Source organism: Monomorium pharaonis, chromosome 8, assembly GCF_013373865.1.
Source record: "Monomorium pharaonis isolate MP-MQ-018 chromosome 8, ASM1337386v2, whole genome shotgun sequence".
Lineage (NCBI taxonomy): Eukaryota > Metazoa > Arthropoda > Insecta > Hymenoptera > Formicidae > Monomorium > Monomorium pharaonis.
In genome coordinates this window covers 10969786-10994053 of record NC_050474.1, presented here as the reverse complement: position 1 = coordinate 10994053, position 24268 = coordinate 10969786, and the positions used below count along the sequence as shown (strand labels likewise).

General features: G+C 36.4%; 3 protein-coding genes across 3 annotated transcripts in view; 2 read left to right on the top strand and 1 right to left on the bottom strand.

Annotated features, from left to right (window-relative positions):
• The window catches only part of LOC105831307 (monocarboxylate transporter 10), a 325574-nt gene that overhangs the window by 158769 nt on the left and 142537 nt on the right, over positions 1-24268 (bottom strand). The window lies entirely within an intron of this gene.
• On the top strand, positions 227-3316 carry LOC118647096. Its single transcript, XM_036291324.1, has one exon. It carries the CDS (start codon positions 903-905, stop codon positions 3168-3170), a length of 2268 nt encoding a protein of 755 aa, XP_036147217.1. The 5' UTR covers positions 227-902; the 3' UTR covers positions 3171-3316.
• Positions 11286-12711, top strand: LOC118647100. Its single transcript, XM_036291330.1, has 2 exons — positions 11286-11962; positions 12034-12711. Exons 1-2 carry the CDS (start codon positions 11843-11845, stop codon positions 12244-12246), a joined length of 333 nt encoding a protein of 110 aa, XP_036147223.1. The 5' UTR covers positions 11286-11842; the 3' UTR covers positions 12247-12711.

Here is a 24268-nt window from a genome sequence, read left to right as displayed (position 1 = left end):
TAGAAGACGCAGGCGGTATAGTGCTCGAGCGAGTGCAGGACGCTCTAGAGGAACACAATAGTGTAAAAGTGAATACAGCATTCAACGGCGTGTTTGTAACGGGTGATAAACATGCCAACAAAAGTATAAACACTAAAAATTGTGAACTATTCCAAACATCGGACTTGGACGAGTTGTACGAGCGACGCGTTATCGAGCCCACATTAGCATCACTCGAAGAGTTTTAAGAACGAGATAGCAGGTGGGCGCTATCGCGAATTCTCAATTTGATTCTAAATATAAATAAGTACAATCCTCTACACGCGGGGTGTTACGTGACATTACCGCGAGAAATAATGATGAAGCGTGCAGTAGTGAACGTTAATTCAAAGGACCATGCATGCTTCGCGTGGTCAGTGGTCGCCGCTCTACATCCTGCTGAAAGAAACACAGGATTGGAATCGTCATATCCACATTATACAACAGTCCTAAAGTTTGATGACATTGCGTTTCCCGTTACAGTAAAGGACATTGGAAAATTTGATAGTCTTAACAATATATCGATCAACGTCTACGGGATGAAAAAGGAAATGGCAATGCTAAAGATTCTTCCGCTGCGGCTCTCCAATGACAAGAAAGAGAAGCATGTCAATTTATTATACGTGCAAAATCCGCACGAAGACAGCGTGGGCCACTTTGTGTGGATAAAAAATCTGTCCCGCCTCATCAGCTCCCAGCTGAGTAAAAAGGAGCACAAGAAATACATTTGTGATCGGTATGTATACTATATTCTTATGTAAAAAAAATAGTTTTATGATCTAGCAAAATAAATAATTAAAATTTTTTAAAATTATTTTTACAGGTGCTTGCACTATTTTTCATCATGCGAAAGGTTGCAATCACACGCTGTAGACTGTCAGAGGATGCACGACTGCGCTATCACATTGCCTGCCGAAGACGACAAATGGTTGAATTTCCGGAATATAAACCACAAGGAACGAGTGCCGTTTATCGTCTACGCGGACCTCGAGTGTGTGTTGCGGAAGACGCAACATGATACAGAGCAAGCGTCGTGCACATATCAACAACATGAGGTATTCAGCATCGGGTATTACGTGCGATGCTCATACGACGACACGTTATCCACGTACCGGTTTCGTCGCGATAAAGATTGCGTCGCGTGGTTCACTAAACAACTTGAAGAATTAGCGTATAATGTTAAGACTCGTTTATCAACTAATATCCCCATGGAAACGTTATCGGTGGAACAATTGGAGGCATACCATAGCGCGACGCGGTGTCATATCTGCGATAAGCCATTCGCGTCGGATGATACGCGGGTGCGCGATCATTGTCATTTGACTGGTCGTTACCGCGGTCCTGCACATTCTCTCTGTAATTTAAATTATCGAAATGCATCATACATGCCAATTATTTTTCATAACTTATCTGGATACGATTCGCATTTCATTATTAAAAAAATAGCCACAGCGTTCAAAGGGAAGACCGACGTACTTCCCATCACGAAAGAAAAGTATATTTCTTTTACAAAACATGTCGTAGACACAGCCGATAAATTAGATCCACACAATTACATAAAACTACGGTTCATAGATTCATATAAATTTTTAAATACTAGTCTCGAAAAATTGGCATCATTTCTAGGCAAAGAAAAATTAAAAATTGTACGTTCCGAATTTTTACACTTATCTAACGAGGATTTTGATTTATTGACACGAAAAGGTGTATTTCCGTATGAGTACGTTGACTGCGTGAACAAGCTGCAGGACACGTGTTTACCGCCGCGCGAATTATTTTTCAGTTCCCTGACCTCTGATACTGTATCCGAGAGCGATTACATGCACGCTGAGAATGTCTGGAAGCGATTCTCCGTTCAAACGTTGGGTGAATACAGCGATCTATATTTGAAAACGGATGTGTTATTGTTAGCTGACATTTTTGAAAATTTTCGCGATAAATGCTTAGAAAGTTACGGTCTCGATCCAGCACATTATTACATTCTCTCCGGATACACGTGGGACGCTATGTTAAAATATACAAAAATTACTTTCGAACTGCTTACTGACATTGACATGGTAATGTTCATCGAACGCGGTATACGCGGCGGTCTCAGTCAATGTTCAGGCAGATATGCACAGGCTAACAACAAATACATGCAGACGTACGACCCATTGAAACCATCCTCATATCTTATGTATTTTGACGTTAATAATTTTTATGGTTGGGCGATGTGTCAACCGCTGCCATATGGGGAATTTCAATGGATCGAAGTCTCGAATTTTAACATAAATGCGATCGCTGTTAATTCACCAACGGGATACATTCTCGAAGTTGATCTTGAGTATCCCCGAGACCTTCACGACGAGCACGCTGACCTACCTTTTTGCCCAACACGCGATAAACCGCCAGGCAAGTGTGAATGTAAACTTCTCGCTACGCTGTATGATAAGGAACGTTACGTCATACATTACCGCAACCTGCAGCAGTGCATGCGTCACGGTCTTCGTATAGCAAAGATACACCGTATATTACAATTCGCACAATCTCCATGGCTCTGTAAATACATAGAGTTAAATACACGATTCCGGACACTCGCCAAAAATGATTTCGAAAAAAACTTGTATAAATTAATGAATAATGCGGTGTTTGGTAAAATCATGGAGAATGTGCGCAATCATGTTGACGTTAAGTTGTTGACAAAATGGGTGGGGCGGTATGGTGCGGAGACAATGATCGCGAAACCAAATTTTCATAGTCGAAGTGTTTTTGCAGAAAATTTAATCGCCGTTGAACTTAGAAAACTCGAGGTGAAATTATATAAGCCGATTTACGTAGGCATGTGTATCCTAGATATTTCTAAGACGTGTCTATATGAATTTCACCACGAGTACATGCTACCTCTGTATCGTGACAAATGTAGAGTCATGTATACCGACACCGACAGTCTCATATACCTCGTCGAGTGCGAGGATATTTACGAGACGATGAAACGTGATATTGCTAGGTTCGACACGAGCGATTATCCGGTCGACAACGCGTACGGTATGCCTCTCGAGAATAAAAAAGTTCCGGGCTTGATGAAAGATGAGAATAATGGCGTGATAATGACTGAGTTCGTTGGACTTAGCAAAGATGTATGTGTTAAAGGTAGATGGAAAGAAGGACACTAAAAAAGCGAAAGGTGTCAAGAATAATGTAGTAACGCGAACCATAACATTTGATGATTATACCCAGAGTTTGAGAGATGAGATCGAGATGACGCGTAGCCAATCATGTATAAGATCCAAGCTACATAAAGTATATACGGTGTCCGAAACGAAATTCGCTCTAAGTCCATATGATGACAAGAGATACCTTATACCCGATTCAGTTGAAACGTTACCGTGGGGACATTATCGAATACCACTATAATATCTTTAACATTATATAGCTTTTAAATTACATGCACATTTTACATTAAAAATAATTATATATATTTTTATGTTAAAAACATGTATTAATAAAAATGTATTAAGGAAGGATGATAAAAAAATCTCACATAATATAAAATTAATATAATAATGTATTTGGTTAAATTGTACTTTTATGTGAACATAATAAAAACAATTTTTATTGGATTAAATAACAGTGTCTGTATGTATCCATGAATTATGCGATCCATCGAATCCCAGCCACTTGACATAAATCTCATCTCCTTTTCTGCGCAATATTTTTTCAACGAGATACACGTCGGGATTTGCAACACGCTGCAGCTCATATTTGTAAAATCCTCCAGCGATAGGTTTTCCACAGGAATCTTCCAGTACATATGTCACAGGATTGGTACGCTGTACTTTAATAATTTTAAATATCTCCGTAGTCCAATTTGGTGTATAACCCTTCTCAAAAACAGTTTTGAATTTGCTGACACGCACCGAGTCACCGACTTTAAATCGCGCGGGTGCCGCAATTTTTATGTGACTATACACCGTGGTTAAGAGTTTTTTAGCGATTGCAGGCGTAACATCGATGGGTCGCATGCCGGTAGTTCGATGCTTTCGTGCATTGTACTCTGACACGAGATGCGGCAGCAAATCAATCCACCTATAATTTCCATTGAGTGTAAATTGTTTCCACATGACGTTTTTTAATGTTCGGTTAAAGCGTTCGACAACTGATGCTTTCATTATAGAGTATGTAGAATAATGATTGATATTATGTTTTTTTAATAGTTTCTACACGTTGGTGTTATAAAATTCCTTTCCTTTGTCTGTTTGCAAATTTTTCGGACATCTTCCATCTTTCTGAATTATCTTTGCAATCGCAATAGCAACTTCGCTACCACTTTTGGCCTTCAGCGGCACAGCCCATGCATGCTTGCTCAGCACATCGATAACGGTGAGTATGTAGTGATAACCTCGGTTAAATCGTGTGTAAGGACGCATATCAACCACATCCGCCTGCCACAGGTCATCGTATCCATGAACTATGACGCGTCTTCGAGGAAAATTTCTTCTCGCCGGAGCATGCAACTCCTCAACCAGCAATTGTTTCTCAGACATGTTCAGAGTATGACATGTAAATGGTGCATATATTCAACGTACTAACTTTTTTACTCTGCACGATGAGTTGCTGCGTCGAGCTTTGAATCTCGTTTAGCATATGAGCTGTAATTTCAACCTTACTTTGAAGTGTCTCAATCTTCCTCTCGATTTCATCCTGTCGATCCTTTAAAATTTTCACAGTTTGTTGCACGTATCGTTTATTGGCTGCATCACTATCATCTACAGGTAACGCTAAACGTCGAATCTTGCGCGACTTTGCATCAAAATCGGTGACAACCATGCAAAGAGCGTTATCGCGCACGTAATTTCTGACTAATCCGCTCCATTGATAATATGGTTCCGCACCACCTCTTCCGAGTGATGTTCCAAACTTGTTGATTGACATTTCGATGTTGACTAAATGATTTGTTTCACACAGTTTTAATTTATAATAAAACCAGCCTCGCGAAGTTCCTCGATAATTGATAGAATCTCGTTGCCGTGAGCATTGTGCCCTGCATGGTGTGAGGCCTCGAGCAATCGAAGGCGATCCACAAGCTCGTTGGGATCATCCCAATGAACATAATCGATCTTGTTATCATTTAATGTAATAGCGCTTGATAAACCTTGTCCAACTTTTGCGTCTGTTACTAAGGGTGCAATTATATTTTTATATTTAGACCCTTTGTTGCCCATTACTTGATTATGTGCAATATGTCCGCGTCTATATGCATTTGTCACCAATAGAATGTTTTTATAATTTTGCAGGTCATTATTCGTGTACATGTTGGGCATTTTCATGAAAATTAATTCGTACAGACCAGGCGTTCCCGTGTATATTTTACCATCTATAACTATGTTATCATTCTTATGTATGTCGACGCGTTTATCGCCGAGCATCGTTCCAAAGTCGGTGAAATAAACTCCGTAAACAGTATCTATGATGACTGGTTTTTTACCACTCAGAACAGCCCCCATATATTTTTGACCTAATGGACCATAGTGCATGTGCAACTTTTCACGTCCCTCTCGCGTTTCCAACTGTTGTCGAATAGACGTCACAAGCGGTTCATTGGCTGCTATTTTAAAAACGTCTTCGACGGAAGGTACATGACTGTACGATAAGTCACTATCATGTAGTATTTGCGATGTTTCATTCAAATTGGTACAGTTTTTGATCGTCTCATTTTTTTAACAGGAGTAGAGGTCATTATAGAATTGTTAAACGAAGCGTTTGATCGCTTTCGTTTGGGTTTTGGTTCTGCGTATTCGTCTTCCCCCGAGAAGAACGATTCATTCTTAATCGGATCTGATACATCACCAACGGTGTTTTCAACAATCTGTTTTAATGGTTCGACAATGGGCTTAAAGTGTCTCTCCAACGCCATTTCTTCTTGCACTTTACCCGCTTTCAAAGCGCGATATTTTTTACGAATTGAATCACTTGTTTTCGCAATCTCTTTCACAATCTTCTCACGATCCATATTGTTATCTGTGTTATCCATGTTGAGAAACGCTACTTGGTCAACGTATCAAAAACAACTAACTGCTTTATGGTATTGCGAAGTCATTAAATCCTTTTCAATATCGTCCATCAGCGAGTGCGCTATCCTTATCTATCACTAAAAATCCATACTTTTGTTGCCAACAAGTATGACATAAATTGCTAAAATCCTCATAAGACATGTCGGTATTTACATGATCGTTGTACGCATGTTTTAGATTGATACCATCCTGCTTGAATAAAATTAGCAAATTCGCATTGTCGCGTATAAGATGTTTCGGTATCTTTGCATACGTCTGACAGAGATAGAAGCAGTCGACATCCACGTGTCGCCCCATTGCAAAGTAGTCTCTTATCGTATCTTGCTTATCACACGCCACGTCATCAAAGATAAAAATGGAATTCGGAAGCGCTTCACTCGGCTGAATGACATCACAGTTATTGGAGAATGCAAAATAACTAACTTCTTCAATCGGTGTCAATAAATTTTCCAAATATTGATATTTTGGTTGTTGTAATGATTTCGAGTACACATACACGTTCTCAAAACGTACTCCATGCGGACTTTCCAACAAGCTTATTAATACGTTTGTCTTGCCACAATTTGACGGACCGCAAATTATACCACGTATAGAACTCGGCAACATGTTTACATGCCTCCGTATTTTTCTTTCGGACATTATTCTGTCATCGCAATTTGTTACTTTAATCGCTGGTGAATGTTGTACGAACCGCATATTTTCTCCCTCTATGCTCTGATAAAAACTGACAAAAATTAATAAGACCGATCTATTTATAGAGACGCACCGAGCAAAATTGTTCAGTATGTAAAATGTTTCTCATATTGTCACATCCCTCCGATATACTCGATTTGAGTGCCGAGCAGTTAGAATTCGTGTCAAAACCTATTCTGCTACGCGTGTGTAGCAATTATATCGAACACGTGTGGGACAGGCTTCCGGAACATATAAAGGCTGATACGGAGATTCGAAGCCATCGTCGTTGCTACGAACATTACAATCAATCGTTGCACCAGACGCACATCGACGGCCCCGCACCGTTGATAAAGAATTGTCGCGAATGCCAGCGGTAGGTCGCGGCTTGTTAAATCGTGTGATCGCTTCCTTTCGAACTGCACATACCAGGATATCAATTTTGCGGTCCAGGTACTAGGCTGAAAAAGCGATTGGCCAGAGGTGATCGGGGTATTAATCCGTTGGACGCGGCATGTCGCGAACACGACATTGCATACTCCCGGAGCAACGAACTCACCGATAGACACGCAGCTGATAATATACTCGCTGCGGAAGCGCGAAAACGCATTACAGCGAACGATTCGACTTTCGGAGAAAGAGCTGCTGCAGCAGCCGTTTGGGCTATGAAAACTAAGACAAAAATCGGTATGGGTTTGAAAAAGAAAAAAAGTGATAAAAAGAAGAGAGCGAGTAAACGAATACTTCCGAGAACGAGTAAACGAATACTTCCGGTAGCGAAACGCGGCGGTGTTTTACCCATTCTACCGCTGTTGGGTGTTCTCGGGTCGTTGGTCGGTGGAGCGGCGGGAGTTGCAAAGGCTGTGAATAATAACAAGGCAGCGTCAGCTGAACGAATTGAAACGTCATAATCATGTCATGGAAGGTCATGGAGTTTATCTCGCTCCATATAAGCGTGGACAAGGAGTGTCGACGAAAAAAAAAACGTCAAAAAGACGTTAAAAATGCCAAAAGGTGCAACTACCAACATACAATTATTACAGTTAGCGAAACGTATGAGCATTCCACACTTTAGAGGAATTTTTATGCGTATTACCAACAGCATTACCAACGGCTGGAGCATATCGAAACGAGAGCGGTATTGTAAATTTAGATAACGCTGAAGGATCAGGTACACACTGGGTGGCATACGCAAAGAGAGGAAATCGCGCTATATACTTTGATAGTTTCGGCAATCTTAGACCACCGAAAGAACTGGTGCAATATTTAGATGTAACGCGGATCGAGTACAATCACACGCCTTATCAACGTTATGATCAAAGCAATGGTGGCCAACTATGTCTGCATTTTCTTCAAACAGTTAGTAATCAATTTAAAGGCTAACATTGTGCAATTTAACTCAGTATTCGTTTCAACATGTCATTTACGCTAACCGGCAAGAGTAGCATCCTTGTGGTAAGCTATTTTCCAGCCGTAGATTTGAGCGATGGCGATTACGAGCTCGGTCTCACAGATTTTGAAACATACTATACCATACCTAATGTAAATTCGTCGAATAACAAATTTTATTATGACAAAGACGACAAGGAAATTACAATTTCCGAAGGATCGTATGAATTGCGTGATATAGATAGATATTTGAAACGCACAATTTTACAATCTCATCCCAATGTTGCGGAAAAGAGAACGTTTCACAAAGAAGATGAAGAAGAAAGCGAATATCCGGTGGTGATTCGTGCTAACAACAATACAATGAAGAGTGAGATTATGTGTGCTTATCAGATAAATTTCTTTAAACCTAACAACGTTGGATCGCTGTTGGGATTTTCATCGCGTATTCTTGAATCGCGAATGTGGCATGAATCGGATGCACCTATAAATATCATAAACGTAAACATTATTCGCATAGAATGTAACGTGACTGCGGGTGCGTACAGCAACGACAAGTGCGTACACACAATACACGAATTTTCGCCGAGGGTACCACCAGGATATAAGATATCGGAAACGCCTGCACAGATCATTTACCTTCCAATCGTTGCACGGAGCATTACTGATTTGACGATTCGCATTGTGGATCAGGACGGTCAATTACTCGATTTTCGTGGAGAAGTGATTACTGTTAGATTACACGTACGAAAACGATAACGTGAGATGCTCGTGTTGAATGAGCAAGTGAAGGATACAATTTTTACACCAATCAAGAATATTCGACCGTGTGAAATAAATTGTAAGACAGTTAAAAATATTCGCTCATCTGATAAAAAGAATCTCACCGCGTCAAACGTTGAATTTTTAAAATCATTGGGATTTATTGTACGAAATATCTAAGATGTCTAAGATCTTGAACATTGGAGGCGAGCCGATCTTTGACGACAGCATCGTCAAGATTGAGACTCATACGTACAATCCGTACGCCAACACCACTTTTGGATACAGCGATGAAATAAGGATACCCATACAACAGCAGGATTTATACACGTTACCATGTCAAAGTTTTCTCTACGTCGAAGGAAGATTGGTGGTGAAGAAGAAAGACGATACGGATAAAGATGAGATAAATCTCGGAAATAATTGCGTGGCGTTCATGTTTGATGAAATTCGATATGAACTCAACGGTGTGGAAATTGATCGCAACAGAAACGTTGGAATAACCAGCACTCTCAAGAACTATGTATCGTTGTCATATGACAAAGCAGTAATTATGCAGAATGCAGGATGGGAATTTTCGTATAACCTACCGGAAGGATACTTCAACTTTTGCGTACCGCTTAGTGTATTATTAGGCTTTTGCGAAGATTACAAACGCGTGATTGTTAACGCTCGTCACGAATTGATTTTGATACGAGCGCGCAACGATAACAATTCTATCGTTGGAAATTCTACGGCTCAACCGGAAATTGAATTATTTAAAGTGCAGTGGCGAATGCCGCATGTTACGTTAAACGAAGTCAACAAATTATCTTTGCTGCAAGCTTTGGAGAGTGGACAATGTCTAAGTATGAGTTTTCGCTCCTGGGATCTGTACGAATATCCTTTGTTGCAGAGTACGACGAAACATTCATGGGCTGTTAAAACTGCAATTCAACTCGAGAAACCGCGCTTCGTTATCTTCGCACTGCAGACTGGTCGAAAAAATATCATGTCTCAAGATATTACAATCTTTGACGACTGTAATTTAATCAATGTAAAACTTTATCTAAACTCTGAATTTTATCCGTATGACGATATGAATTTAGACTTTCGTAAATCTAGATATGCCATTCTGTATGACATATATCGACGTTTTGGTAAATCTTATTATGGATATGAGTGTGAAACACTGCTCAATGTAATCACATTCCTGGAAAAAGGACCTTTTGCGGTCATTGACTGTTCGCGACAAAACGAATCCGTCAAGAGTGCTACCGTAGATGTGCGCATAGAATTTGATTGCAAGGAAAATGTTCCTGCGAATACTACCGCTTATTGTCTCATTTTACATGATCGTGTAATTGAATATTGTCCGTTGTCCAACGTAGTGCGCAAAATCATGTAACATCAAACTGATAAAAACTGAGATATTTGGTATTAAATTACAGTCTTGAAGAGTTACTCATAATGATCGTACCGACATTTGTGGATCTGCAAGGATTCATTGTCGATAAAAAATTTATCGTAAAGGAAGTAGCGGTACTGAGAAAAGGAACTATTCTCACACATTATATTTTTGCTAGCCCCATGCCATGGCGTGTTCTTACAAAATCCGACAAGTCTTGCGCTTCTTGGTTGATTGCATATCATCATGGATTGCAATGGAAAGACGGGATGATACTGTACAGCATGGCGAAACGTCTGATTACATCTGCTGTGTGTAATACGGATAACAGCAATACTATCATATACGTTAAGGGACTTCAGAAACGAGAATGGTTGACGGACATGCTCGATACCGATGATGGGATATATATCAAGACTTTGGATGCAGATTATGAAGACATTGAATCTTTAAATAATCTAGATGTTAGTAATACTATACGATGTGAAAAACATATTAAGAATTGTGCATTACAAAATGTATTTAAAATATATAACTGGTGGTCACAACATCAATATAATTGTGAAATTTTTTCAAAATAAAGAAAAATAAAATGCAATAAAATGTTTTCTATCCTTTCCCCATATAAGATATAAGATATATAGTATGTATGAAATGGATATAAGATATATAGATGTATGAAATGGAATATGATATGTTTAATATGCTCTTTGACTGAGACGTTGACCGAGATAACTCATATAAGACGATCTCGTTGATAAATCACGTACGATAGAAAAAAATTATATGAAGCTAACACAAGTTTTTTCAATTTATTTCACAAGTGATAGTTTAATATTGGTTCGATAGCTGTATGATACACTTTGATAGCTGTATGATACAGTTCAATATCGGTTCGATAGCTGTATGATGCAGTTTGATAGCTGTACGATGCAGTTCAATATCGGTTCGATAGCTGTATGATATAGTTTGATAGCTGTACGATGCAGTTCAATATCGGTTCGATAGCTGTATGATGCAGTTTGACAGCGGTTCTATAGTTGTATGATGCAGTTTGATAACTGTATGATATGATGTAGTTTGATAGTAGTTCAATGGCGGTTCAATAGCGGTTCAATAGATGTGTGATGCCGTTTGATAGCGGTTCGACAGCTGTACAATGCATTTGATAATGTATGATATAGATGTATGAAATGGTTTGGAATATGTTTAATGATTTTTATTTCAAACGAGATGTTAACTGAGACGTTAACTGAGACAGCATTATAAAGCTTTGAAATGAGAATGCGTGCAGATAAAAAAATTCCACAAAGCTGACACGACTTTTTCAAATTCATCTCTCAAGTGAGAGTAACGCACATCTTTAGTCTAATCTCTAGTCTGCTTCTTAACGACGCAGACAGATCGTATAAACTTGTGAACAAAACTTGTGAAAATGCAGAGCATCCGCATTGAATATCCTGTCACTGGCGTAAGTGATAGTGCAAGTTTATGTGCAGGTGAAGTGTAAAAAATTAAATAATAATAATAATTATTTTGTTTTTAGTATATATGCGTTGATGGGATGCCGGTTCGACGGGTCGTTATAAACAACGAGGTACGCGTGGAGGTACCACTTCCAGGTCCTCCAATCAACATCCCTTTAGGAGGGTTATTGTCGGTGCGCGAGTCAATAACTAATCAAGTAAGTTTTTAGACATTTATATTTTAAAAAGTTGTTAAATTATAAGTTTCTAAAAAATGCTAATTTTTTAGCCATGGATCTACCGAGAGGATATCAGAATATCCGGTTTTATCAATATTAACAGGAAATTTTGGACGCATTGGAGAAGGGATTTATTAAGAGCGCAGAATGACGATGTATTAGAACGTTCGTGCGGCCAATTTGGCGAAGCCGACGTGTGGGACCTGCGCCGTCTATTCAGCATGCATCCTTTAATAGACGAAAATCATGAAGTTTGGATATAAATACATAAATATATGAATATATAAATGATTAATTTTGGATATAATTATATAAATATATAAATATAAAGTTATATAAATATATAATATGCATTCTCTTTCTCACTCCCTTCCCTCGCTTTCAGTTGCACTCATCTCACCCATTAAATACAATATTCTCACTCTCTTACACTCATCGCACGCTCTCGCTCACACATACCGCATGCTACACATCGCATACTATTCATCACGTTCTCTCCTTCCCACCCGTTATATCCATATGCCCGCATGCTCTCTCACTCACACTTATCACGTGTTCTCACTCATACACATCGCATACTATCCATCATATACTATCCATCACGTTCTCCCGCTCCCACCCATCACGTAGTACATTCTCGTTCGCTTGGCAGCAGGCGGCGGCGGCGACGGCGGCGGCGGCGGTCGCGGACCCCGATTCCCCCTCTCCCGCTCCAGAGTCGCGGACCCGAAAATACCGCGTCAGCAATTTCCGCACCGCGAGATCCCCCTCGCCGCTCCCGGGTTGCGGACCCGAAAATACTGCGTCAGCAATTTCCGCACCGCGAGATCCCCCTCCCCGCGTGACGTCATACCCCCGCGCCAACGGGTACCCCCCGCACACCCGCACCCCCCTCGGAGCCCCGTAGTTAGAATCGCTCTAGTATTAACTACTACTCTTTTTCTATTAATTATTAAAGAAAATGTCCTACACACATATGGTGCAATATTCCTTCCGTTCAACAGGTGACATGCGATTCTATTTCAAATAAGTTTATAGAGTGATGAGAGTACTACGCACATTTTTAATGTTTGATTCGTATTTCATGTTTAATTTGTATCAATTTACATATTATTAACTTATGAAAGAAAATCCAGAAAGAGATGTATTTTATCCACCTGTGATAATAGTTTTTTATTATTTTATTGGTATATTAATAACACCGATAAGATAATCTTTAGAAAAGATCTCGTGTTGTTTATCGTCAAACGAAATTGACAAATTCCATGGTCAGAGCTTTCTCTCGAAAAAATAACACAAGTTAAGACCGAGAGGAAGCTCGTTATACCTTAGTGAAGGCTAAGACATAACGGAAGATTTTTAGTGGGTAGGCTATGTGTTTAGTATTTATGGCGATGTATACCCATATAGAATCACACTACCCGAGAGTACGAGCACCTGGGTGTCTTTTAAAGATTTTTCTCCCTTTCATAAAAAAAAAGGTTAAATTCGCGAAAGCAACAAAGTGTCAGTAATTCTGCAAGAGTTATCTTATCCCACATAGAAATTGACATCCAGTGGATATCCAATTGATGTCCATTAGGACAGAGTTGCAAAATAATTTAATTATTAACAACTAGCTTTTTCGCCCGCGCTTCGCGTGGGCTCAAAATCTCTTACTTCACGCACGCACATATATAAGTACTGCGTCTGTATGTCCGTTGACCCAAAAACTTGCACATAAATACAGGGTGATTCTGAAATGATGGCAGTAACTTTGTTAAAAAATTTTTCTTTGAAACAACCTGTATTTTACAATACCGCTTTATACATCGTCGAAATGTTTTTCTGTTTTTTTTAATATTAATTACTTTCTACCATTCTGTGATTTTTTTAAATCTTAAATTTATTTATTATAATAAGCTATTTTTAATCTATTTCGAAATAACATGCAATTTATGATACTATCAATTTATATTTAAACTGATTTCATTTATTCATTTATTCACGTATTTACAACTTTTCATTTTTCAAATAATTGTCACAGAATACGATTGAATAGACTTCCTCTGAGGATTTAAATTTTCAACTTTAATTACCATTAAGTCGCGCTTGTGTATGTATGCATAATTAATTATTTTTAAATCTTTTATCTATGTATGTATCACTGAAATGTAAACCTAATCATTTCTATGTCCATCCATTTGCTTTTGATATTCAAATTTTATATTTTTTGATCAAAATACACGTCCGTGTGAGTAGTTCGCGGAAATACAAACTACCAAACATGCGTACTTATCTTATAATACAAAATCATTAGTTGCCATTTATATCAGTATATGCTGTACTCAAGCGTGATCCTGTCCTATATATGTTTTTACCATACTTTTCATATTGAAGATCATGTTATGTAAGGATTTCATTTAAGGATCTACATTTCTTAAATTTACGCCAATCATTTATGAAACACTCTGTCTGTATATGAAAATCCAAACCCACGGCAATCATGCTCGATTATTTTTGAATAAAATGATATTATTTGCATATCGTATAATACATAGATTTTTGTGTTGCCTTTTCCTTTTGGTGCTGATCTCAAGCCTGAACTTATCCAATACATGTTTTTACAAAACTTTTCCTAATTAAGTTCATATTATAAAACTTCCTCTATATTAAAAATTCGAATGTATCAATATACAGGTTGTTTCATTTTAGGACCTACATTTCTTAAAGTTACGCTATTCATTTATGAAACACCCTCCAGTATACGGAAAATCCAAACCCATGGCTGCCATCCTCAATAAATTTGGAATAAAATAAGACCATTTGCAAGTGTTTCGGGCCACAAATGACGGTGTAGTTCACGGTCATACAGATAAACGCATATTCGTTACTTATCTATATAAAGAAAATTTTGGAAAAACCCTTTTTATGTAAAAAACAAACCCCTAATTTTAATCCGGAAGAAATTTAAAACAAAATAAGACCAATTGCATGTGGTTCGGACATCAAATGACAAAAATTATCGCGGACATACAGACATACAGACAACTTAACTTATATATATAAATTTTTGAAAAAAGTTTTTTTTTAATTCTCTCCTTCCTTTTTGGTTTCTTCTTTTCTTTTCTCTCCTCGTTTCTCTTTCCCGTTTTTCCTTTTCCAAACGCTTTTCCGAACACTTTTCAATTACTGAACCAAATATAAATAACACAGGCACACAAAAAAAAAAGTGGTTGGTCCGGCGGACTAGACTAGTCAATCCTTATGTATTTCGACCCGCTGAATCCGAATCTGAAGTCAGAATTGCAAAGTTAGCTCGCATTTTCTAACCTCAAAAAAAATTTTTTTTAATGTTGGTCCGGCGAACCAGACTAGTCTATCCTTATGTATTTTGACCCGCTGAATTCAAATCCAAGGTCAGAATTGCTGAAATGACTCATTTTTTCCTAACCTCAAAAAAAATTTTTTTTTAACGTTAGTCCGGCGGACCAGACTAATTTATTTTTATGTATTTTGACCCGCTGAATCCAAATTCAGCATATGAGCATTCATTATTTGACATATGTTATCGTCATGCTATTAACATGCTGTTGGTTGCGGATGGCATACCGATGATAACAAGTTGCCGTCAATTTGCTGTCAATACGCTGTTAATCACGGATGGCAAATTGACAACACGAGTTGTCGTCAAGTTGCTGTCACAAATCACTTTTTTGTAACAAATTGATGCTGACATATTGCAATCAATTTGCCGTTGTTAGAATTAGAATTCACGTGAGTTCAGTTCGACAGACATAATGCTGACGCACCTTGTTCTAAGTTTGTCAAAATTAGTTGCTTCAACAATTGTTGGCGATTTGACAGCAAACTCGCTGCATTTGGCTATCTGGGTATGCTCTATCGATTTTGATTCCGATATCGACCCGCGCCTGGTATCATCAGTAATCGAATAAGAAATCAATACTCATGCATTCCAATATTAAGATTCAGTTTAAAATAATTATTGCAATTTAAGTTTTAATGTTCCCGCGTACGTTACAAATGTATTAGTAATGCTAAAAAAAAATTTATATAATATTGATTAGCCTTCCTTTCTTCCTCCTTCTTCTCATCCCCAAAAAACTAGTTTTTCTATCTTCTATTTTTTTTTTCAAAGAACTTTAAATTTGAAAATTTTGAAAAAAATTTTGTTACATAGGGTATAATTAACAGTTTTTCTGTGAAATTTGGTTATATCCTGGGATCACCAATTCTACCTAAAAAAAGTTTTTTTAATTTTAAAACGCTGTAACTTCTAAACGCAGTTCGTTGCAGACACGAACCTATATGTAAAATGCGCGTTTCAAAATGTGTCATTTCTCATATTTTTTTCAGATTTTTAATGGTGGATCAAGTTCAAACTTGCAAAAAATCACATTTTTTGGCCATTTTTGCTATACTTTTTTGCCATTTTATATATATATATATATATATAACACCATAAAAACATTTCTAATTTTATTATTTTTACAGAAAATTATGTATTTTAATATACTATGTTTTTTCAAATTTTTTTAGATTTTTGGGAATTGTTTACCTTAATTTAAGAATGGAAAAAATGTATTTTTTACAATTTTTGCACATTTTTGACTTTGAAAATACTTCTTTCTTTACTATTCGCACTTAAAATTGTATGTTCTAATTCACTGTATTTTTTCAAATTTTTTTAAGTCTTTGAAATTATTTTCCTAACCTAAAAATAAAAAAACGTATTTTTTTTAGTTTTTTGACATTTACAATTCTGAAAACGTTCGCTTTCATTACTATTTGCACTAAAAATTGTATATTCTAATATATCACGTTTCTTTATTATTTTCAGATTATTTGGATGGCTAGTCTAATCTAAAAATTCAAAATATGTATTACTTACATTTGTACAATTTTTGACCTTAAAAACACTGCTTTTTTGAAAATTGTTAGGATAATAATGTTTTACTGCGGTATTCAGTGTTCATCTGTTGGTAGTTACTAAATAGAACTACGGTAGCAGTCCGTGGTTAGCTGCCCTTCCTTTTTACCGCGATTCTCCTTATCTCTCTCTCTCTGCGTTCGTGTAAGCAGGCGGCCGCATTCGTTGTTTCAATTCATTCACAATGAACTTAGTATAATCAAAGAAAAAAGAATTTCGGTTTATTACTTACTCCACAAGAAAGAAAGAACCCACCATAACAATAGGTTATGGGCCCAGGTAGACAGAACGGAAAGGATTGATGATAACGAGTTTCAAGGTTAAGTACATTACAGGTGAATTGTAAGAGTTAAGAATTTGAAGAAATGGCTTAAAATACAAAGTATAATCACTACAACGTTGATCCGCTAAATGGTAATAATTATGAAGCCTGGAAATTTAGAGTAGAAACGATATTGATTGAACAAAATGTGGAAGATATGATACAAACGGAGTACAGAAGTGAAAACTACACGAACGAAGGAAAAAGAGAAAATGCGAGAAAGAAAGACAACAAATGTAAGGCCACAATTGTACAATGCATCGAGGATACGCAGATTGATATCATTCGGAATAAGGAGACAGCATATGCTATGTGGAGAAGTCTACGAGAAAAAGGGCTTGTCAGGGCAGTTACTGCTAAGAAGAAAGCTAATGTCAATAAAAATGGAAGAAAGTGAGATGTTAGAAGATTTTCTTTTAAAATTTGATCACATCCTATGCCAGTTAAAGCCATCAGGAGCTGAAATAAAGGAAGAAGACGCAATATGTACACTACTCCTAGCATTACCAAAATTGTATGAAACGGTAGTCACAGTTCTAGAAAATTTACCAGCCGATAACTTAAACTTGGATTTCGTGAAAGCGAGATTGAGGACCGAAGCTGAAAAGAGGAAAGAGACTGGGAGAAGGAAAAATAAAACAATCAAGCCCACTGCATTTATGTCAAATAAGACGTGTCACAACTGTGGTGAATATGGACACTTTAAAAGGGATTGTAAAAAACCATTTCAAAAGCAATCAAGTTATGGTGGACATCGAAACGACACATATCACAGAGGCGGAAATCGAGGTGGCACACATCGAGGAAACATCATGAATCGAGATGGCGGAAATCGAGGTGATACAAATCGAGAGTGAGTTCCAGATGCGCACAGTAATAAACGGACACAGCAAGTTGAGTGAAACGGACACAGTAACAAACGGACACAGACCAAACGGACACAGTAATAAACGGACACAGTGCGAAACGGACACAGTACCAAACGGATACAGTGCGAAACGGACACAGACCAAATGCGCACACTGCACATGCGCACAGACCAAATGCATACACGGAAAGTCGCAAACCCATGTGATGCAGTGAATGCTTTGCACGCACACGCACGCACGCACACACACACCCACACACACACACACACACACACACACACACACACACACACACGCGCGCGGGGGGTGCAAGGGGGGCCTTCGGCCCCCCTCCCGCACCCACCCCGTCCAAGTCGCTAACCTATGTGGACTTTACTCTGCTTGCAATGTACATGGATTGCATTTGGTCCGTGCGCACGTGCAGTGTGCGCATTTGGTCCGTGTGCATTTGGTCCGTGCGCATTTGGTTTGTGTCCGTTTCGCACTGTGTCCGTTTGTTACTGTGTCCGTTTATTACTGTGTCCGTTTATTACTGTGTCCGTTTGTTACTGTGTCCGTTTGTTACTGTGTCCGTTTGTTACTGTGTCCGTTTGTTACTGTGTCCGTTTATTACTGTGTCCGTTTGGTCTGTGTCCGTTTGTTACTGTGTCCGTTTCACTCAGCCTGCTGTGTCCGTTTATTACTGTGCGCATCTGGGACGCTCCCCAAATCGAGGAGACATGAATCAAGATGGAGGAAACCGAGGTAGTGGATATGGAGCCCGACCCAGACATCAGAGAGGGAGAGATATTATCAATCACTATACAATAAAGATCAAGATGCGAGAAGAGGGGATTACGTCGAAGCGGTCGACACTGATGATAGCGTATGTTTTATGGGTAATAGAGATAAGACTGTTCAAAATACAGGTGATAATGTTGTCATTTTCTTTATTGACTCAGGGTGCACTGACCACTTGGTGAATGAGAAGAATTATTTTAGCAATTTAATGATGTTAAAGAATCCAATTAAGATAGCAATCGCAAAAGATAAAAATTATATAGAAGCAGTTGGTATAGGGAATATCGATGTTATTAGCAACGTAAACGGTAAAGCGATTAAGTGCACGATCAAAAATGTATTATATGTTCCAAATTTGAGAAGAAATTTATTATCCGTTAGAAAGTTAGAAATGTATAATATAAAAGTAGTATTTGAGAACGGGAAAGTACAGTTATTTAACGACAAAGACATAATAATTGGGATAGGATTTAGGAATAATCTGTATGAAATATCTTTTAAAGTATTACGAAATGTAAATGTTTGAATATTGAAATAGAAGATGAAAAAACAAAGTTATGGCATAACAGGTATGGTCATATTGGTCATACGAATCTAAAGAAACTGATAGATTATAAAATGGTTGATAGCATTGAAAAATTAAACCTAAATAAAGTCGAGTTTTGTGAGTCATGCATAAATGGCAAGATGGCAAGATTGCCATTCAAAACAAGAAGAAGAAGCAGTAGTATTTTGGAGATAGTTCACACACACACACACACACACACACACACACACACACACACACACACACACACACACACACACACACACACAGATGTCTATGGACCAATAACTCCAATTTCACATGATGGTGATAAATATATTGTAACATTTATTAACGACTATTCTAATTTTGCGTTTACATAATCAAGAATAAACATGAAGTCTTTAATTGCTTTAAGGAATATGTACAAATGGTACAGACTAAATTTAATAGAAGAATAGCTACCTTAAGATGTGATAATGGTAGGTACTTTTCTAATGATTTTAAAATTTATTGCAAAGAAAATGGAACGGTTATAGATTATACAGTACCATATACGCCCCAGCAAAATGGTAAAGCTGAGCGGTTTAATCGGAGCCTAGTCGAAAAAGTAAGATCTATGATAAGCGACTCAAATGTACCTAAATGTTTTTGGAATGAGGCTATTAGAACAGTAACATACATTTTAAATCGTAATCCAAGTGTAAACTTAGGGCCAATTACCCCCGCTGAACTGTGGTATGAAAAACCAACTGTCAAAAATTTAAGAATTTTCGGCTCAATTGCTTATTCGCATATACCAGATTAATTTAGAGATAAATTTGATAAAAAATCTGAAAAATGTGTGATGATGGGTTATGCTCAAAATGGGTACAATATGGGAATATCGAAAAGAAGAAAATTCAGATTTCTAGAAATGTAATATTTAACGAAAGTGTGTTTTACTATAAGATGAATAAGACGTCAGTAAGCATAGAAGACTGTGATAATAATGAAACTAAAGAAACTATTGTAGACAATGAAGGTAGATGTGAAAAGGAGGAAGAATTAGACGATGATATAAAACCAGAAATAGCGGAACAAGTAAACATTAGATATAAAAGAGATAGGAAAGTTCCTAAAAGATTTGACGATTATGAGATGTATATGGCCTTTGATGCTTTATCCTTTATAGAACAAGTTCCCAAAGATCATAGCGATTTAAATAATAAAAAAGATAGCTATTTATGGGAAAAGGCAATGAGTAGAGAAATAGAGTCTATAAATAAGAATAATATCTGGAAATCAGTTATTAAACCCAAAGATGTAGAAATATTAGACAAATGAGTTTTTACTTATAAACCGTTTGAAAAGGATCAATTAGATAAGTATAAGGCTAGGTTAGTTGTAAGAGGTTTTGCTCAAAAGAAATCGTTTAATTACGATGAATTATATTCACCTGTTGCTAAAATGACTACTATAAGAACTTTATTATCTATAGGAAATCAATTTAAATATCATTTCAGGCAATTGGATGTTAAGACAGCCTTCTTAAATGGAAATCTAGAGGAAAATATTTATATATATCCTCCCGCTGGAGTGAGTCATAAAGCAGGTCATGTGTTTAAGTTGAATAAATCACTTTATGGATTAAAACAATCATCTAAGTGTTGGAATAATAAAATAAATGATTTTTTGCTGAATTTAGGTTTTGAAAGATCAAATAATGATTATTGCTTGTACTCTAAAGTTTATAAGACTGAAATAACTTACTTATTACTATATGTTGATGACATCATATTGACTGGTACAAATTTAGATCATATAGAGTTTTACAAAACAAAGCTAACTCATGAATTTGATATAAAGGATAAAGGAGAATTAAAAAATTTTCTTGGATTGGAAATCAATTACGATAGAAAGAAGGGTATTCTAAAAATAAATCAGAAAAGATATATTTTGGGAATTTTAAAAAGATTTAATTTTGAGAATTGTAAACCATGTCTGACGCCTATTGAACCAAGATTAAAATTAACTCTATCTGAAGATAATAATAGACCGGTAAAAGAAATAATAGGATGTTTAATGTATTTAATGCTGGGATCTCGACCAGACTTGAGTTTCGCAGTCAATTTTTTTAGCAGGTACCAAGATAGATTTTCAAATGAGGTGTGGAATTACCTCAAAAGAGTATTAAGATATTTAAAAGGGACAGTAGATTTGAATTTAGTCTATGTCAGAAAGGTTGAGGAATATCCTTTAATATGTTATGTAGATTCGGATTGGGGAGGAGATTTGCATAACCGAAAGTCGGTGTCTGGATATTTGATAAAAGTTTTCGGAAATATTGTATCTTGGATCACTAGGAAGCTGAAATATGTAGCATTATCTACAACTGAGGCAGAGCTTACAGCGTTGTGTAATTCAGTTACAGATGGTTTTTGGTTTAAGAAATTATTGTTAGACCTAAATGTGTCAGTTAATCATATTTTAATATTTGAAGATAATCAAGCATGTATTTCTTTGATCAAGAATCCCGAAAATAACCGTAGAGTTAAACACATTGATTTAAAATATAACTTCGTTTGCGAGAGCGTAAAAAACAAGATTATAAAAATCGAGTACACAAGTAGTGAAACTCAACAAGCAGATATGTTGACAAAGGGTTTACCGAATCCATTATTTTGTAAAGGTCGCGAAGCTATAGGATTAGTATCCTAGAGAGGGCACAGTTCATTAATCTATTAAATATAAGCCAGTAATGTAATAAAGGTAGAAATTGTTGATTTTAGCATAAAACACATTAAGAGAGGGTGTTAGGATAATAATGTTTTACTACGGTATTCAGTGTTCATCTGTTGGTAGTTACTAAATAGAACTACGGTAGCAGTCCGTGGTTGGCTGCCCTTCTTTTTTACCGCGATTCTCCTTACCTATCTCTCTCTGCGTTCGTGTAAGCAGGCGGCCGCATTCGTTGTTTCAATTCATTCACAATAAACTCAATATAATCAAAGAAGAAAGAATTTCCGTTTATTACTTACTCCACAAGAAAGAAAGAACCCACCATAACAACAAAAATCTAATATTTTTTTATTTAGAACATTATTATATTATTTGGAGTAGTTTACATGACCCAAATTGCTAAAAATATTGCACACGTATATTTTAAATCGGCCTATTTTGATTTTTTGATCATTTTTTATTTTTTATTGTTTTTAATTTTTACAAGAAAGTAAAAAACAGAAATATTTGTCAATTACATTTGCAAAAAATTATATGCATTATATAAGTATATATTAGTTTAAACCAAATGTTGAAAAAAAAATTAGACGTTTTTTACGTTTACATTAATTTTGTATAGATATTTTTCTGTTATTGACTTTAACTGTATATCATCATATGAAGTTTTTAATAGTACATAATACTTTGAAATATGTTAAATTACGCTTATTTATTACAGGGAATTGTTAATCTTTTTAATAAATGAATTAATACGGCAATATTTTTATGCTCGATCGTTTAGGAGATTCTTTTAATAATCGACACTTTTATTTAGGGTTAAAAAAATTACTTGATAAAAGTAATTAGTTAGAGTTACAGTTTTTTCATTAAAAATGTAATTAATAGTTACAGTTACAAGTTACCGATTTTTTAAAATAACTCATCATAGTTACAGTTACTAAACAGTAACGAGTCGTTACTATTCAGTAACTTTTTTCTTAAATAATTGTACATTATTTTAAATATAAGAAATAAGAATCTTACATTTTATGCTTTGCTGTTGTATATTATGTACTTAATTATGTGCTTTAACGAATTATTTTACGTACACTAAATGAGAACTTTATAAATATAAAAGATTAAGTCATATGTTACTGTTATCAGAATTTAATAAAATATAATGCTACATCAACTGTAATACATTAATTCATATATTCTTTTTGTTAAAAAATTTTAATAAAAATTTTTATTAATTTTATATAATTTGATATTCAAATATATTATAATTAAAGTGACCTTTTTGTGGCATCATTATAGAGCCACCTCTAAGAAAAGGATGGTCGGGATGGGTACTCGATTTTCAGCACACACACATGTTAGTAATTATGTATATTTTAAGGATGTATCGGACTGAAGTTTAAAATGGTACAAAGTTGTGTGCTAAAAATTTGTGAAATTGTTCTTTTAGTTTCCCCAATGTACTGCAAAAAATTGAAAACGTATCCACTAAACGGTTGCTGAGTTATAACTAATTTAATTTTCACAGATTTTACATGGTATCCTTTTCTATCTTATGGAAAAAGACGATCTTAACGGATGAAACAACTAAAAAAATATAGAAGAAATAGGACCAGTGTTTTGAATTTTTTTGTACATCTAGTATATGAATAGATGAAAATATCTGCCAAGTTTCAATTGTCTTCACTACACCGTTTTAAAGAAATAAAATATAACTTGAGATAATTGTGCATTTTCACTGTCAAAAGTTTAAATTCATAAGTGAAAAAAATCGCAAATACGTTAAAATACCTTTGTAAGAGTAAAAATAAGACTCTAACTATCGTTCAAGTTTTTTACATCTAGATTTACTATGCGTTAGGCATAGATATTTAAGTATTTCAAATTTCATGCACTTTTGTTTAAGATTGTATGTCCGATACACCCTTAAGAGAAAAAAAGTACTGCGTCAGGATACAGCCTTCCCGGTTGCAGGATCGTAACAGACTGACTGACTGCACGGGCGCACTCGCCTGGTCTTTGAAAACAAAAGACAATCTGTCGTCTCGCAGGGACGACTAGCAACAGTCGCTGTACGCGATTCTTAAATTCTATCTTACATACTACACTCGGCCTTTCCTGACTCTACTTCATCCTCGAA

What these genes read in the sequence shown, in the direction of transcription:
- LOC118647096 (XM_036291324.1), top strand. Translation starts at nt 903, where the DNA reads ATGCACGACTGCGCTATCACATTGCCTGCCGAAGACGACAAATGGTTG.
- LOC118647100 (XM_036291330.1), top strand. Translation starts at nt 11,843, where the DNA reads ATGCCGGTTCGACGGGTCGTTATAAACAACGAGGTACGCGTGGAGGTA. An exon ending in GCGAGTCAATAACTAATCAA is followed by an intron (nt 11,963 to 12,033) that starts GTAAGTTTTTAG and finishes CTAATTTTTTAG; the next exon opens with CCATGGATCTACCGAGAGGA.